The sequence below is a fragment of the Rhinatrema bivittatum genome, chromosome 3 (genome assembly GCF_901001135.1).
Source record: "Rhinatrema bivittatum chromosome 3, aRhiBiv1.1, whole genome shotgun sequence".
NCBI lineage: Eukaryota > Metazoa > Chordata > Amphibia > Gymnophiona > Rhinatrematidae > Rhinatrema > Rhinatrema bivittatum.
Window position 1 is genome coordinate 257,251,445 of NC_042617.1, and position 17,327 is coordinate 257,268,771.

At 45.5% G+C, this 17,327-nt stretch overlaps 1 protein-coding gene and 1 long non-coding RNA gene across 2 annotated transcripts in view; one reads left to right on the top strand and one right to left on the bottom strand.

Moving 5' to 3' along the window:
• CST7 (cystatin F) overlaps positions 1–15,395 on the bottom strand; it is an 87,733-nt gene extending 72,338 nt beyond the window's left edge. The window contains exon 1 of the mRNA XM_029594507.1: positions 15,246–15,395. Within this exon, the coding sequence (XP_029450367.1) occupies positions 15,246–15,315 (70 nt within the window). The 5' untranslated portion in view covers positions 15,316–15,395. The remainder of the gene's footprint in view (positions 1–15,245) is intronic.
• A 703-nt stretch (positions 15,396–16,098) lies between these two features.
• The window catches only part of LOC115088742, a 63,931-nt gene continuing 62,702 nt past the window's right edge, over positions 16,099–17,327 (top strand). The window contains exon 1 of the long non-coding RNA XR_003855848.1: positions 16,099–16,211. This is a non-coding gene — a long non-coding RNA (uncharacterized LOC115088742). The remainder of the gene's footprint in view (positions 16,212–17,327) is intronic.

A 17,327-nucleotide genomic window follows, 5' to 3' on the forward strand; every position in this document is an offset into this window, starting at 1 on the left:
GCAAGGCTACCGATTCTGTATAGCCGGCGCGCGCCGAGCCGCGCAGCCTACCTCCGTTCCCTCCGAGGCCGCTCCGAAATCAGAGCGGCCTCGGAGGGAATTCTTTAACGCCCTCCCCTCACCTTCCCCTCCCTTCCTCTACTTAACCCACCCGCCCGGCCCTGTCGTAAATCCCGACAAAGGTAAGGGGGGGGGGTTTACGCCTCCCAGAGGGAGACGTAAATCCCCGCGCGCCAGCGGGCCACTAGCGCGCCGGGACGCGACCTGGGGGCGGGTCCAGAGGGCGCGGCCACGCCCCCGGCACACCCCGTGGATCGGGCCCGCCCCCGACACGCCCCCCTCTGAAAACCCCGGGACTTACGCGAGTCCCGGGACTCTGCGCGCGCCGGTAGGCCTATGTAAAATAGGCGCACCAGCGCGCAGGGCCCTGCTCGCCTAAATCCGCCCGGATTTAGGCGAGCAGGGCTCTTAAAATCCGCCCCTCAGTGTATAGCTAAGCTCTGAAATTAATTGCCAGAGGCTGTGGTTATGGCAGTTAGTATAGCTGGGTTTAAAGAATGTTTGGATAAGTTCCTAGAAGAAAAATCCATAAACTATCAATCAGTAAGGAATAGAAGTTTGAGCTCTATTTAAATGTTTACATGCCAGGTACTTGTCACTTGGATTGGCCACTGTTGGAAACAGGATGCCTCGCTTGATGGACCCTTTAAAAAACACAGTCTACAAGGAATCTAAGGTATATTTTTCCTGGGTAGCGACTCAATATGGAATCCAGTATCATGCACCTATAGTTTGGATTCTTCCCTCTTATGCGCACCACTTTGTATTTTGGTGCCAAACTACTAAATAGAAGATTAAATTTCAGTGCAGACAAGTACAAACGAGTGAGGGTATTGGGGAGAAGATCAATTGCTTCCTTTCAACACAGTACATTCTAAGAGCCCTTTTCATCATTTGGTTTCTGCAGTTAGCAACCAAGTATCCAGCGCACTGTTGTGAGAGCCACTAAGCAAGCTCCTATGCATCCTCAGAATTACATGGCTTTCAAAAGTTCTAGCCATAAATTGCTTTTCAGTATGTTCTCTGCATAATTTAATTTTTATCTACTACATTTCCAGATACAAAGCAGCCAATAACCATCAAGAGACCTTTAACATCAGGCATAACATAACCAGTAACAAAAAAAGAAATGCAGCAGCATCATACAAGGATATAAAAGGCCTCTTGCTTCTACAGCCTCATTCAGAGATAAAAGCAGAAGCAACATGTAGTACATCTCATCAGGCAATCAAAACTGCTCATGTAGAACCTAATCTCATACCAACAGCTCCCCAAAGCATACCAAATTGACCCTTGAGAAGCACAAAACTGGGACTACAGGGAGGGCAGCTGCCCCAGGTGTCAAGCCTGAGGGGGCATCTTCAGCAAGGCTGCTTTTACCAAGGGGCATAAGCACACAAGGCTCTGCCCATTGGTAAAAGCCGTGCAACTACTGTCCAGTACCCAAAAACTCAGGCAGCAGAGATCAGCCCTCTGCTTTTTACTCCAGCCCCCATCCTGGTAGCATGCAAGGAACTGGATGAGAGCCTGGATTAGCAGAGTACACTGCAAAGCAAAGAAAAACCCCTTCCTCCTCCTCCTCCTATCTGCAGGAAACAGAAAGGGGAGGGGGAATGGTGAGGACAGCAGAACTGTAGGGAGATACCAGACATACTACTCTGCAACAATACAGACAGACTTCACAAGATGGATACACACCTGTATTTCAGCAGAAACAAACTTTGGCCAGAATAGCAATGGGTGACAATTATCTGATTTGCTTGTTTAATATGGCCCCTCTGAGAGAACAATTTTTTTTTTTTTTTTTTAAACAGAAGGAAAAGAGGTCTTGAGACAAACAAGCCAGATGCATGTTCAAGAACAGTTCAGACCTGCAGCAGAGTCCAAATCTGCCTGGAGACCAGAAACACCAATCCAATAAGATGGGTTTATCAGGTCACAACCCATAGTCAAGATGTCAAGACCAGATGACACTGGCTGGAGATCACAAGAGCCAAGAGAGTGGGGTCAGCAGTCCGAAATGAAGACAGCTTGTGCTCTTGTTTATTATATATGGGCTCCTACATATGCATGTCCTGGCTTTTAAAAACAGCAGGAGAGGGGCTTGAGAGGAAGACTGTGGTGGATGATGACGACCATTAAGACCTGAAGACTATACTCAAGCCATTGCTCCCTGCCCCTCCCTACAGCCTAGCTTCAGGATTCGGAAGAACAGTACAGACAGAGCTGCATCTCCTCCAGGTTCTGCAAGCCAAGTTCTACAATGGTTGAGTGATGGAAATTTTCTAGACGCTATGGGGCTAGTTAGCTAGATTTTAGTTAACATCCTAAGTAATTCAAGAGCAGCAGCTCAGAATCCTTGAGTTCACTTACAATATCTAAGCTGTGGTCATAAGTACTTGCTGTGTAAGGATTGTAATATACATTTCTTACCTAGCATAAGGTGTTTTATTTAAGTGGTAAATCTGAAATGTCTTGGGGGGAAAAAAAAAAAGGAGGTCTGATTCTGAAACAAACATGTGTCCTTTCCTGGGCTTTTCATGTCCCATAGATAAAGGAAAGTTTTAGTAGTGCAGGTCCCTACCCAGAGAAAGGGGGTGGGGGGTAGCAGGCTGTAGAATACATCTGATCACATAACCCCTGTCCTTAAAGATCTTCACTGGCTCCCTATTCCCTCATGTATCTTGTACAAAAAACTCTTACTATTATCCATAAAGCACTATACCACCACAACTCCAACTGGCTTGAAGATCCCCTGTGCTTCACCATTCACAACCGCCCCACTAGAACTTCCCTCAAAGCTACCCTACACCCCCCATCCCTCAAGAATGCCCACCTCACCTCCACCAGGGAGCAAGCCCTTTCTGTGGCTGGTCCTTCCCGCTGGAATGCTCTCCCCTCGGAACTTCGCTCTGAGCCCTGCCAGTACAAATTTAGAAAAAAGCTAAAGATCTGGCTCTTTAAGCAGGCCTTCCCAGCATAAGTCTTCCACCTCTCTCTTCCCCCCCCCCCCCCCCTGGAGAAGGACCATCTCTACACAACAAGAAACTGGAGGGAAGTGGAATAGATGAAAATCCTTTTACAGTAGAAAATGTGTGGGAAGAGCTAAAGAACCTGAAAGTGGACAAAGCCATGGGGCCTGATGGGATTCATCCAAGGATATTGAGGGAGCTCAGAGATGTTCTGGCGGGTCCGCTGTGTGACCTGTTCAATAGATCCCTAGAAACGGGAGTGGTGCCGAGAGACTGGAGAAGAGCGGTGGTGGTCCCGCTTCACAAGAGTGGGAACAGGGAGGAGGCTGGCAACTACAGGCCGGTTAGCCTCACTTCTGTGGTGGGAAAAGTAATGGAGTCTCTGCTGAAAGAGAGAATAGTGAACTATCTACAGTCCGGAGAATTGATGGACCAGAGGCAACATGGATTCACCAGGGGAAGATCCTGTCAGACAAATCTGATTGACTTTTTTGACTGGGTAACCAAGGAATTGGACCAAGGAAGAGCGCTCGATGTCATATACTTTGATTTCAGCAAAGCTTTTGATACGGTTCCGCACAGGAGACTGGTGAATAAAACGAGAAGCTTGGGAGTGAGTGACAAGGTGGTGACCTGGATTGCAAATTGGTTGACGGACAGAAGACAATGTGTGATGGTAAACGGAACCTTCTCTGAAGAGAGAGCGGTTTTAAGTGGTGTACCGCAAGGATCGGTGTTGGGACCGGTCCTGTTCAATATCTTTGTGAGCGACATTGCGGACGGGATAGAAGGTAAGGTTTGTCTTTTTGCGGATGACACTAAGATCTGCAACAGAGTGGACACGCCGGAAGGAGTGGAGAGAATGAGACGGGATCTAAGGAAACTGGAAGAGTGGTCGAAGATATGGCAGCTGAGATTCAATGCCAAGAAGTGCAAAGTCATGCATATGGGGAGCGGAAATCCGAATGAACTGTATTCGATGGGGGGGGGGGGGGGGGGGGGGAAGGCTGACATGCACGGAGCAGGAGAGGGACCTTGGGGTGATAGTGTCTAATGATATGAAGTCTGCGAAACAATGCGACAAGGCGATAGCAAAGCCAGAAGAATGCTGGGCTGCATAGAGAGAGGAATATCGAGTAAGAAAAGGGAAGTGATTATTCCCTTGTACAGGTCCTTGGTGAGGCCTCACCTGGAGTACTGTGTTCAGTTCTGGAGACCGTATCTACAAAAAGACAAAGACAAGATGGAAGCGGTACAGAGAAGGGCGACCAGGAAGGTGGAGGATCTTCATCGCATGACGTACGAGGAGAGATTGAAGAATCTAAATATGTACACCCTGGAGGAAAGGAGGAGCAGAGGTGATATGATACAGACTTTCAGATACTTGAAAGGTTTTAATGATCCAAAGGCAACAACAAACCTTTACCATAAGAAAAAAAATCAGCAGAACCAGGGGTCACGATTTGAAGCTCCAGGGAGGAAGATTCAGAACCAATGTCAGGAAGTATTTCTTCACGGAGAGGGTGGTGGATGCCTGGAATGCCCTTCCGGAGGAAGTGGTGAAGACCAGAACTGTGAAGGACTTCAAAGGGGCGTGGGATAAACACTGTGGATCCATAAAGTCAAGAGGCCGCCAATGAAGAGTGGGTGACTCGCCAGAATGATGGCTACTGCCTGGAGACAATACCCTTATTCAATAAACATACACATGGTTACTGTGACTCCAACATCACTAAGCTTCAACAGCAAGAGGAAATGTGGAAAAAAGGATTTGCACTCACAAAGACGGGAGTAGCTGGCTTGTTACGGCGGTTACTACCCCAAACCAAATATCCAAATTACTACCTCCACCTTCCTCTATTCCTGATGCCTTTCAACTAGCTTGATCACTCCATTCTTATACTTCACTTTCAATGCATATCCAGCATAGTTCTCTGCTTCAACAGCAGGGGAAAAGAAAAACTGTTACTTCACACATCCAGCAGAGCTCTCTGCTTAAACGGCAGGGGAGAAGAAAAAAGGGTTCGCACTCACAAAGCGGGGAGTAGCTGGCTTGTTAAGGCGGTTACTACCCCAAACCAAATGTACCTGATACTTCACTCTCGACGCATATCCAGCATGGCTCTCTGCTTCAACGGCATGGGAGAAAGACTGATACATCACAAATTTCCAGCATAGCTCTCTGCTTCAACGGCAGGGGAGAAGAAAAAAAACTGATACCTCACGCATATCCAGCATAGCTCCCTGCTTCAACGGCAGGGGAGAAGATAAACAACCAATAAGGGCTGTATAACAATCTGGGTAAAAACAAATAAGCATGGGTGTAGCTTGCTTATTGCGGCGGTTACTACCCCTACTACCTCTAACTAATCAAGCTAGATATTTCACTTGGATGCAGCTCCATCACCGCTCTCTACATTAATGGCGGGGGTGGAAGGGAATTAGAACCAAGAGCTAAGAGAAACAGATAAGTATGGGAGAAGAAATGAGGGAAGCTTGCAGGGCAGACTGGATGGGCCATTTGGTCTTCTTCTGCCGTCATTTCTATGTTTCTATATATATTTTCTCCCCTTTCTGTTGTACCTAACCATCTCCTATTATGTTATCGTTATGTTTATTGTTATCTTATTACTGCCTCTATTACTCCTTTATCCTTATTAGTTTATATATATCTATATATCTCTCTAGTTATTTGCACCCTGTTCCCTATGCCCTGTTCTCTGTATTTTACTTAGTTCTTTGTAAACAGATGATGTACCCATGAATGTCAGTATAAAAAAAAAAAAAATAAAAATGTATATTCCTACAGAACAAAAAAAAATTGTTTTTATTTGCATTACTTTTTTTGTATAGTGTATATTTTATTACTCAAAAATTAAGGCATATAAGAAACAAAAACTGTACAATCTTTTCAAGAAGTCCACATTACATGGGGAGTGAAACTTATATAAGGAGAATAAACTAATAGAAAACTGATGTCTCAGTGATGTAATTAAGGGGGAGGCTATCAGCAGTAAAAGTTTGTAAATGTACTGGATCCAGAAAGGTATACTTATTTCCCTGATAGGTTATCAAACATTTCCAGGGGAATTTTTTTTTTCTTCTAAAGAGTTGGTCCTAGATGAAGCACTTGTTTCAACTGAAAAATAGGACTTCTTTTGCTTGTGTCTCCCTTGAAACATCAGGGAATATACCTTTCTGTGCTCAAAAGTTTGTACTTCTTTATATTTAAAAATATTGCTGAAATACAAATTCTGTTTCCAGAAGAAAAAAAACCCAAAGTGGACCTAGATGTAAGAGTCATCCTGCAGAACTGTGAAAAATCAGGACTAGATGTGAGAGCAAACATCTGAGGCTCCCTCACTACACCCCAGAACTCTTAAAACAAACAAAAAAAGTTATCAAATTAGTTACCTAATCAGGCATAAACTGAAGTACTTAACATTGCTTAAAGAGCTCAACCCCAGAACACCATCTAGATCTATGAAAATTCAAAATTCAAGTTTATTTTCTACAGCTCAAATTGATAATGCAAATTCAAATTATTTTTCACTATAGCTGGCTGTATATTTTGCAATGAAGATATTTAGGTCTGACAGGATGTTATAGTCCCCTGGCTAAGAGACTATTGAGTTTCAAGCATTTCCACTCAGACATCTAAATTAGACAGCTTAGCAGCTGTTCCCACTGAAAAGATAACTAATAAAATCAGTGAATGTATCGATTTTGACAATCCTCCAAATATCCAGTTGTCCAGCCAATGAAGTTCTAAGCTCTAGGTATCCAGAAAAGCAAGGAACGACAGGGACAGCTACCACTGAACCGTATGGATTAAAGATTTACTAATATCATTTAATGACAAAATGGCTTCCAAATGTGAAATACTCAATCTCAGTACAGTAATGGGCCCAGCTAATTCAAGTCCAAGTGATGATACAGCTGGTTCAATGCTTCCTACTGATTTAGATGGCATCGGCAGGCAAATTTGAGGTACCAGACTCAAGGAGTATCCTCACTCCCATTACTCAGTTATTTTTTGCAGTTGTGTATGAGGTCTTCTAACATGAAAGGTCCATGGGTCCTCTTGCAAGTGCTGGTATCACAGGAGTTGGATGGGATTTCCCTTCCTTTCACCCCCCCCCCCCCCCTGTAGCAAAATCATAAAAAAAAAATCTACAAAAGGGACATGCCCCTTTAGCGCACGGCCTAGGAACACTGGGGACAGCTGCACACCGCTATTTGCTGGCTCTTATTCTTCTGGGCGGCGCAGGGCCTTGCAGTTGCTATCTCCAGGAACAGGCTGTCCTTCAAACTGTCCGCAGAGCGACCTCCCCACAGAGCCTCTGGTTTGCCTGGCAGATGATAGGCTTCCCAGGTAGGTTTACCATGTGCTGGGAAGGGAGGGGAATCCTTGCAGCTGCTACCTCCAGGAATAGGTTATCCTCCCCATGATCTTGCAGAATTTTTGGTTTGCCGGGCAAATGGTAGGCTTCTCCTGCATATTTCTATTTCTTATTCAGTATGTGGCAAGGGTCTGTGTGTTCTATATGTAGCAAGCTACTATAAACCAGGGTCCTGCCACCATGAGCTTGGGTGTTGGAGCCTTACAATATGGCCAGAGCTGCATTCTGGATCTGAGCGATGAGTTTTGGGCCTGCCCAAAAGAGGTTTTCAACCCTGCAAGCTGCTGCAGCCGAGGCAAATATAAAAATACAGCAAAACCCCTGTGCCCTCTTCTGTGAATGACTGGTCTGCAAAAGCCAGCATCCAGCACTCAGGGTTAACAAGTTGGGAAGAGGGCTGTTCTGTTTAGCCTGCCCCAAGAACAGCACTACATAGCCAGCAGAGGAGGACGTCAAAGAAATGCTGGGAAATCATTTAACGTAGGAAAGCCTCGGGACCTCCCCTCACTTATCTGGCCAAATTCTAGGTGGACATAGTTATCTGGCTAGAATTTAGCCTGATAGGTGGTCAAATTTTTATTTAGCTAGCTAACTTCTAAATGTGTTTAACTGTTTGAATGTGGACCACTAAAAGATATTCATACTACATTGGTTAAAGGTAATCTCTGAAGTGACTGGCTGGGTTGAACTGGAATTTTTTCCCATTACTACTTGCCATAGGAAAAAAACTTTCAAATTATGTTATCACTTCAGTTACAGTGACACAGTGACTCAATTACCAGGAACTTTGTAAAAGTAACACAAACCCTGCAAAAAGTCACTCAAACATATAGCAAGCCTGCCAAACCAACACACCACCACCCCCAGCCTCTCTTGCTCCCCCAATGCCGCTGTCCCTGCATGACGGGGAGGAGCAGATTCATCATTGAAGCTGCTCTGCAGGCCATGCGGTATTGAAAAATCATGGTGGTAGCACTTCCTCCATGCTGATCTCATGTTTTTGCGATAGCAGTACAGAGTGTTGCCCTTACGAGCTTTTAATACCACAGGACCTGCACAGACTACTATCAGCGATGCAGATTTGCAGCTTTTGCACCGCCGGGCTAACTGAAGAGGCTAGCTCCTTCCTTTCTTTGCCGCTGGTGGGATGGGGTCTACCGGCGGCCGCATGGGCCTCTACACGGCTGGGCGATGCTGCCCCACTGCTCCCTCTATGGGCTGCCGACATCCAGGTTGAAGTCAAAATGCCTGCGATGTCAGGCCATGGGTGGAGGCATCGAATGTGCGGGCAGTGCTGGATCTAACGGAGCAAATTGAGGGGGGGAGGGCAGGTTGTTTGCCCACCCCTGGGTTAGACAGGCTGTATAGTCTTTCCGCCCTCACGTTTGTATGTTGCCACTCATGTGCTCATGCAAACTGTGAATTAAAGTTTCACTGAAGTAGAACAGTGCGCTGAAATTCGGCACAAGTTAATTTTCTTTAACTCCCAATGCAGTAAGCTAAACAGTATGTTAATACACTGGGATTAAAAAAAATGCAGCAACTGAAAAATGCATGCACAAATAAGAGTTACTCAGTCTGTGCTGAGAACACATTTTAAACTCAGGGGAGGAGAGGAGAGTGGAGGCAGGGCTGGTGCAAGAGTATTTGTTGCCCTAGGTCAACCTTCAGACTTGCACTCCCCACCCGCAACTTACATAAAATATGATTTAAGTGCAGAAAAGTGCATTTGGCAAAGAAAAAGTTGTGCACATAAATCATATTTATGCTCAGAAAGCATGCTTTGTGTGTGGGCAGAAGGGGGTAGTCCTCTGATTAGACTGCACTGGCAGAAGCAGGAGTCCCATCAACCGCAGGGGCCCCCCCACCAAGGCTGAGGATGCTGCCACGGGTGGGTATGGATAATGAATGTGGAGAGAGGGAGTCTATGTGAGGGGGACATGCGTATGCGGGAGAATGAGAGGAACGTGAGCTAGCCTGTTTGTGAACATGAGCATGCATGGGTGTGTGAGTGTGAACACATGAGAGTCATGACTGAAACAGGAGGAAGTGTGCATACATTGCCCCACCTGCCCCCTCAAACAAACAGTTTCCTCCATTCTATAAAAATCAAAGGGTGAATCTAAAATAAAAAAAAAAAGTCTCAGATATGCCAGTCACCCCAAAATAGTGGTGGATTAGGTGGAGGAGATGGGAACCACATACTTTCTCCTCTCTTTCTAACACACTCACTCTTCTCCCCCTTTTGAATGCATAAGTGGCAGTAGCCACCTGTACAAAAGGTTTGTTTTCGTTATTTACATAGGTGATCAGTGAGAAACAGGTAGGGCCTCAGGAGAATAGGGAGCGGGTGGGTTGCTTATTGATGTTGTTTCGGGAGTAGGTGCGTCCTTTGGTGAGCAAAGAGGCAGGCTGGAAAGGGGCAAAGCCTTTTAAAAAAATATTTGAATTATTTTTTTTTTTAATTTAATTACTTAAATGCCACGGCCCAAGCACGAAGGGGGTTGACGGCAGAGGAAAGCAGAAGGCGTTCAGCCAACTGCAGATGGTCTGCTGGTTATTCTCCCACTGGCAGAGGCAGGGCAGGTGCGTTTCCCTGTCACCGCAGTGATATTCGTGATGGGAATCTGAGGGAAACGGGCGCACAAAGTCACTGCGGGGAAATGAGGAGGCAGGAGTGAACGCAGAGCCTTGATGGAAGCTCCCACCATGTAAGAAGAGCTGCTGAGGGGCTGGTGCTGGTCACAGTGGCTCCGCAGGCATGGGGTCACAGTGGCCAACAGCAGCCATATGAGTGCCTGGCTGGTCCACTGAAGCATGCCCAAAGACCTGATAGTACAATCCACCCCAGAACACCCCCACCAAAAAACTGGCAAGTGTTTAGCCCTGCCCCTCCTAGGCATCATAGTGGATAATACTCTGAAATAGTCAGCTCAGTGTGCTACAGCAGTCAAAAGCAAACAGGATGTTAGGAATTATTAGCAAGGGAATGGTTAATAAAATGGAAAATATCATAATGCCTCTGTATCGCTCCATGGTGAGACTGCACCTTGAATACTGTGTACAATTCTGGTCGCCGCATCTCAAAAGATATAGTTGCAATGGAGAAGGTACAGAGAAGGACAACCAAAATGATAAAGGGAATGGAACAGCTCCCCTATGAGGAAAGGCTGAAGAGGTTAGGGCTGTTCAGCTTGGAGAAGAGACAGCTGAGGGGGGATATGATAGAGGTGTTTAAAATCATGAGAGGTCTAGAACAGGTTAATGTGAATCAGTTATTTACTCTTTCCGATAATAGAAGGACTAGGGGGCATTCCATGAAGTTAGCAAGTAGCACATTTAAGACTAATTTGAGAAAATTCTCACACTCCACGCACAATTAAGCTCTGAAAAGAGGATGTGGTTAGTGCAGTTAGTGTAGCTGGGTTCAAAAAAGGTTTGGATAAGTTCTTGCAGGAGAAGTCCATTAACTACTATTAAGTTTATTTAGGGAATAGCCACTGCTATCAATTGCATCAGTAGCATAGGATCTTCTTAGTGTTTGGGTACTTGCCAGGTTCTTGTGGCCTGGTTTGGCCTCTGTTGGAAACAGGATGCTGGGCTTGATGGACCCTTGGTCTGACCCAGCATGGCAATTTCTTATGTTCTTGCTAAAACATCATCCATTTATTCAATATGTAATATATGCACCCCCCCCTCAATCCCATATACCCCCTTACCCTAACACACAGGTCGATCCAGTAAGGCCGCGGTAAAAACAGTGAGGTAGTGTCAGGCGCACCCTTCCTCCCCGCACGCACAGTTCTCTTCACTAACTCCCCGATACTCTCCTCTAATCGCATGCAAATGCATGCCGCGGCTGTGAAGCGTTAGGGAAGGGTTATGCCCGCGCAACCCATTTTACTGTATAGGCGCTGTAACAGCGCCTATACAGTAACCTGGGTGCGCTGGTACCTGTCATTTCAAATGACATTTGAAATGACAGGCACCAGGAAGTGTAAAAAAGTAAAAACCTGTGTGTTATATAAAAAAATAAAACAATTTTAAATACCTGTCGGAGGGCCGTGGGTCCCGGTGGGCGGCGGGCAGCCATCAGCGGCATCCGGTAGTCCCTCCCCCCTCCCTCCCCCCCCCCCCTGCCTGGATGGGCGCCAAAATCGCACGGGCGGGTCGGCAGCGGGGGGGGGGGGCGGCAGCAGGATCCGGGAGCGGCGGGTAGGCGGCAGCGGGGTCCGGGGGTGGCAGCGAGATCCGGGGAGCCAGCAGCGGCAGCATGTTCGATCGGGCAGGCAGCTAGGTGGCAAAGTAAAGATGGCCGCCTGCACGGGAAAATCGTGCAATTGGCCGCTGAAGACGTGACGTCACACGTCGTGACGTCACGTCTTCAGCGGCCAATTGCACGATTTTCCCGTGCAGGCGGCCATCTTTACTTTGCCACCTAGCTGCCTGCCCGATCGAACATGCTGCCGCTGCTGGCTCCCCGGATCTCGCTGCCACCCCCGGGCCCCGCTGCCCCCCCGGACCCCGCTGCCGCTGCCCCCCTGGACCCCGCTGCCGCCCCCCCGCCGCTCCCGGATCCTGCTGCCGCCCCCCCCCCCGCCGCCGCCGACCCGCCCGTGCGATTTTGGCGCTCATCCAGGCAGGGGAGGGAGGAAGGGAGAAGGGACTACCGGATGCCGCTGATGGCTGCCCGCCGCCCACCGGGACCCACGGCCCTCCGACAGGTATTTAAAATTGTTTTATTTTTTTATATAACACACAGGTTTTTTGTTTTTTTACACTTTTTAAACTTACCATAGCAGGCCCGAGCCTTGCTACTTTTTCGTTTGTTTTTTTTTTTGCCCTGGTCCCGTCAGCAATGTTTTTACCCTACACTACACTAACTCCTACTAGGGGGAGGCGGGTAAACTAGCAGGTTAAGGCCGCGGCAGAAACAGCGGGGTTACGGAGGAGATAATATCAGCGCCCGTTACAGTATCGCAGGGGAATAGCTAATTCCTTCATTATACAGCTTTTTCGTTCATTTACATGCCGGGTGCGGAAAGGGTTATGCGTCTGTTTTCAGAAGCGATACGGACGCGTGAAACTGGAGACTGTATCGCCGAATTGCCTTGCGCGCCCGAATTGTGTGCTACGAGCACGTTACAGACGGGCAATCCTCGAGCGGACGATACTGGATCGACCTGACAAAGTCTTATTCTCCCAGGAGCAGAATAAATCTCCATGGGGCAAAGGAAGTGTCATAGCTCAGCCAGCACAATATCAAATGACAGCAACAGTAGGGCAGGAGAGGCTGGGGAGAGAGAGAGAGAGAGAGGGAAGTCCAGGGACCCATTTTGAATGGGAGGTAGGATTTCAGAAAAGGGACTGGGGCTGGAATCTGTTTTGGGGGCATGGCCTCCCCACAATGGTGTCCTGAGCCTACATCACTACACTGCCAGGGAGGGAGGAAGGAAGGGGCGCATCAGTCCAATGATGCATCCCAGACCTGAGGAAAAACCATGGCTGTGCTACTGGAAGGAAGGGGACAATGCTCTCCACATATTGTAGCCTGGGCCTGTGTCACCATAGTGTGATCACATTTGCACAGACACCAGACAACTATGGGCAATTCACAGAGAGGTTACCTGGGGCAGCAGAGTTGGGAAGTACTGACTGCAGACCTGGATCAGGAATAATCCAATGGAGGATAGCTTCTGCTTTAAGGCTCAAGGGGAATTCATAGTTCAAACTAAAAATAGTCTACACCCAGAGCATTCTTCTAAGTCACAACAGAATTTAGAGTCCCTCAAATTAAAGCCCAGTAAAGTGCAGAAACAAGTTAAAACAGGCCACAAATTTAGGTAAAATAAAGCATAGTTTTGTTTTTTCTTTGACAATTCTAGAAGTTTAAAACAATTTTTCTCAGGTCTCAAGTAGTCTTAAAGATTTTTCCCTCTCACGTCCACAATACAGACTCTCCCTTGCCTTATGCCTCACTGAAGAACAGGAAACTTCTTTTGTCTCATTTATGGGCAAACATCCCCAGACAAGAAATGGTACCTCGTAGGTTAGGCCTGTGCCCTTACACGAGAGTGTTTGCAAAGATAAGCCAGAGCCCTTCTGGCTTCATGTCCTACCTCCTTATTCCTCTTCAATACCTCATGGAAGCATCTTATATACATCCTCCAAACCCCTTACCTTTCACTCACTAACTCCTGCACAACCCCTCCCCCCCTTTGAGCCTCCCATTGTTGAAAGTCATACATTTTAATGAATAATACACCACTAGTGGAGTCAGAAGGGAGTCACGTTTATATAGAGAGAAGAGATTAGAAGCAATGGTCAGTTCTAGACCAAAGCCTACACAACTCTTTTGTAAATAGACAAAGAAAAACAAATTAAGGTCTTGGTTCCAAATGCATTTCATAAATATTCTTGGTAGATAGTCTATCAAGGGCCTTCAAGTAACCGCTTTGTCCTCTTTTTATAGTAGCGTCACCACCATAGCTTGAATATGGGTCCTCTCCCCCATAAAACGTTTGTACACCTGACATGCAGCAGTAAATCAACTTTTTTTTTTTTTAAAGCAGAAAAGGTCAAAAATGTCCATTAGTCAAGCACAGTAATTTTTCTCTGCTGGACAAAGGACATCAGACCAAGCACATATATAAAAGGGCTGTGCAAAACTAGTCCTCAGGTGTCAAACAAGTCTGGCTTTCAGGATACTCCATATGCATGAGATATTTGCAAATATATATCTGGTCTAAAACATGTCACAAAAAAAGAAAACAAAACCAACACACAACCCAAAAACAAAACAGAAGTAGCAGCATATTTGGTTTACCCTGAAAGCCAGACCTCTCTGTCACCTATGAAGACTGGATTTGCAGGCTCCACCATATATTGGCTGTATAAGTGATTTCAAAAGGCCTCTAGATTTGCAGCTGCTTAGATAAACGAAGCAAAATACCAAGCTAGGGTAAATGAATAAACTGCATTAAGGGTACCCAAGGACAACCTTAATGAATCAAATGACAAAGCTCACATATCAAGCATAAATTAATCCAGCTTTGGTTCCACTGCTGCTTCATGTTTTGCTCCCAAAAATAAAAATGCATTTGAGTTAGTGGGGGGGAAGAGTTACTTAGCTTTTACTGTTTTCAATGCAATTATTTCAGAAGGCAGAAGGACCCTTGTGTGAAGCTGCTAAAGAAAATGCTGAGAAATTCACTCTAAGCTAACCAATGTTTGCAGCTCAAGTTTCAATCACCTCAACGGAAACCACAGAGAGATCATAAGGCAGGGCTCTATCTGTTCCATCAGGCAACGTATTAACAAGGCAGTTTTCTTCTTATGTGCATGCTCTGAGAATTAATACTAGAAAATAAAAAAGCCATTCCTCAGAACAAAATGAATACTACGGCAAATCATGTGTAACCTTAGTTCAATAGCCTCCAAAAGGGGGAAAAAAAAATAAAAATTCAGAGCAACAGGTTAGCGAAACTGCCATTCACGTAGGACCCCCTTAATAAATGCAGGATAACTTTCGTAATTTAAAAAAAAACCAAACAAACCCCACAACTTTTCGTAACGAATGGTGCTGAAAAGGAATAAATAGGGAAGAGTGCAAGCTCATTTATATTACTGAAGCTATTACAACATACTAATACTAAAACCAAAGAAAATCTTTTAAGCTTTCAACAGAGAGTTGATCGAAGCTCAATACACCAATAAAAGCAACCCCTACTTTGGAGAGAGAGGGGGAGAATGAAAACCCTCCTAGAGAAGATGTAAAAAAAAAAAGGATTAAAGCATTTCTCGCTCTTACCAGCTGAGGGCCAGACTGCATCTAGCAGAAGGCAGCAGCTCAAGACAAGCAAGCTCCGACTTCCAGTCATTGCTGGCCCTTTAGCTAGGACGCGAGCAGTGCTGTCGTTTCACTGCCCCGGCACTACCACGCCTCCCGCAGGAAGAGGGGCTTTCACAGTGCTGAAGAGTTCTGATTGGTCAGTCGGAAGACCTATGTCAAAAAATTAAAAAAAAAAAATCTGTGTTAATTTTCTTACATCTTTCACAGCAATTTGTGTTTGGAAATGCCATTTTAATCTGATTTAAGAAACTGGATGCAGGCTGAGTGACATGATTTTTCTGCATTGTTTTTGAATATCTTACATGCGTAAATATAGAATGTATTAAAAGCTTTCCCATCGACGAAGTATCAATAAAGGAATAGCACACCACCGTTAAATGGTTGCTAAATACCACAGCACATGCTAGCCTGGAAAAAATAACATTGGTAATCAAGACTATGCAAAAAAAAAATAAAAATCAAAACAAAACACCTGAGAGACTGCTTTATTGAGGGAAAGATTGGAAAGACTTATTTTCTATTTCACATTAAGAATGTATTTTCAGTTATTAAGGAGGCTACAGTCAATGCTATGCCTCCCTTATTGTTATTGAAAATTATTACTGTGTTTACTATAAGCTTGCGGGCCCTAAGAGATAGGTGAATAAGTCTTGTTTTTGTTTTAGAAAGTTATTTTTCAACGTTTTTCCTACTAAAAAAAAAACCTCCCAGAATGCTTTGAAACAAGAGCTGTGATAATCCAGGACTGTCTCGCTGGCTCCGGTGGACCTGGAGTCAGCTGTTCCCTTACCGGGCCACAAAATGATCACGGGCTAAATCTCTATCATATTTGAAGCTGACTGGCCAGATGACGGTTTGCCATTTTTCCACCAAATGTTCATTAATCAGCTCCTGGATGAGAAAGACTCTCTCCAGATTGCATGGGTAGGTTTTTCTTATGTGATGGTTTGAATGCATTTGAAGTTTGTGAACTCTTTTTAGATTGGCACCTTGGAGTGCTTTGCTTGGATCTAAAAGCCAGTGGTGTTACAAAGAGATGTCAGGTATGCCATGATTTGGAGGGAAAGACCCTTATTTTTTATTTTAAAAAGACATATGTTCGTTATCATTCCTACAACTAAAATAGGGTTAATCCTGTCCTATGAATTTAATTGGAGTTTTAATATAGTCATGTACAGAGAAGCTTGTGAGTTCCTACTAAGAGGAATGTTTTTATCTTCATAGGAGGAACAGATCAGCATTAATGTGGGATTTGGCTCCCTCGTGTGGAAGTTTGAGCTTTCAGAGTACATAAACCTAGGCACCATCTTAACCTATTGATTTTCCTAGTTAATCCTGCTGGGGACAGCACATCTTTTTGCTGCTCCAGAGTTTATTTTTCTAAGGAAGGACCCTTGGGTCTCTAGGACTGAGACCTGGGTGAAGTAAAGAAAACAAAGTGGATTTTGCCATGTCTGTTGGAAACCTTTTGCAAAGTAGGAGCATCCTTTTCCCATCCTCCCTTCCTCTGGTTATGGTTTCCCCTTTTCTTAACAATTTAACTCAGGGAGTCAAGATCTGCACTTGGCTCTCTCCCTCACTCCTCAACAAAGACAACAACAACTTTTGGCATTATAAAAGGTTGCAGTTTATTAATTAATCCGAGCCCGTACAATACATTTTTTATGGTTAAGCGGTGTTTGGGTGGATTCTTGGGTACTGTGGCAGATGACCATGCCCACGAGACTCAGGATGCACAAACACAGAATTAGATCTTTTATTAAACAGCTTGATGTATACCACCAGAGGTGGCAGTAATGAGGTAGTCTGGATGTAGCAGTCTTGGGACCCTTGGCAGAGGGGACCCTTCTCACCCCGTTGGTATAGGGGAATTCCGGTGTAGGTTTCCCAGCAAGACAATGCTGTGGATGAGACAGACTGAGAGTTAGATTACTCACTAAATGGTAGCTGTAAGTATGCGATTCCACCAGGATGAAGTAGATGGTACTGGCACCGAGGCAGGGAGAGCAGGCCCTCGAGGAGCAAGTACCTGATCCCTGT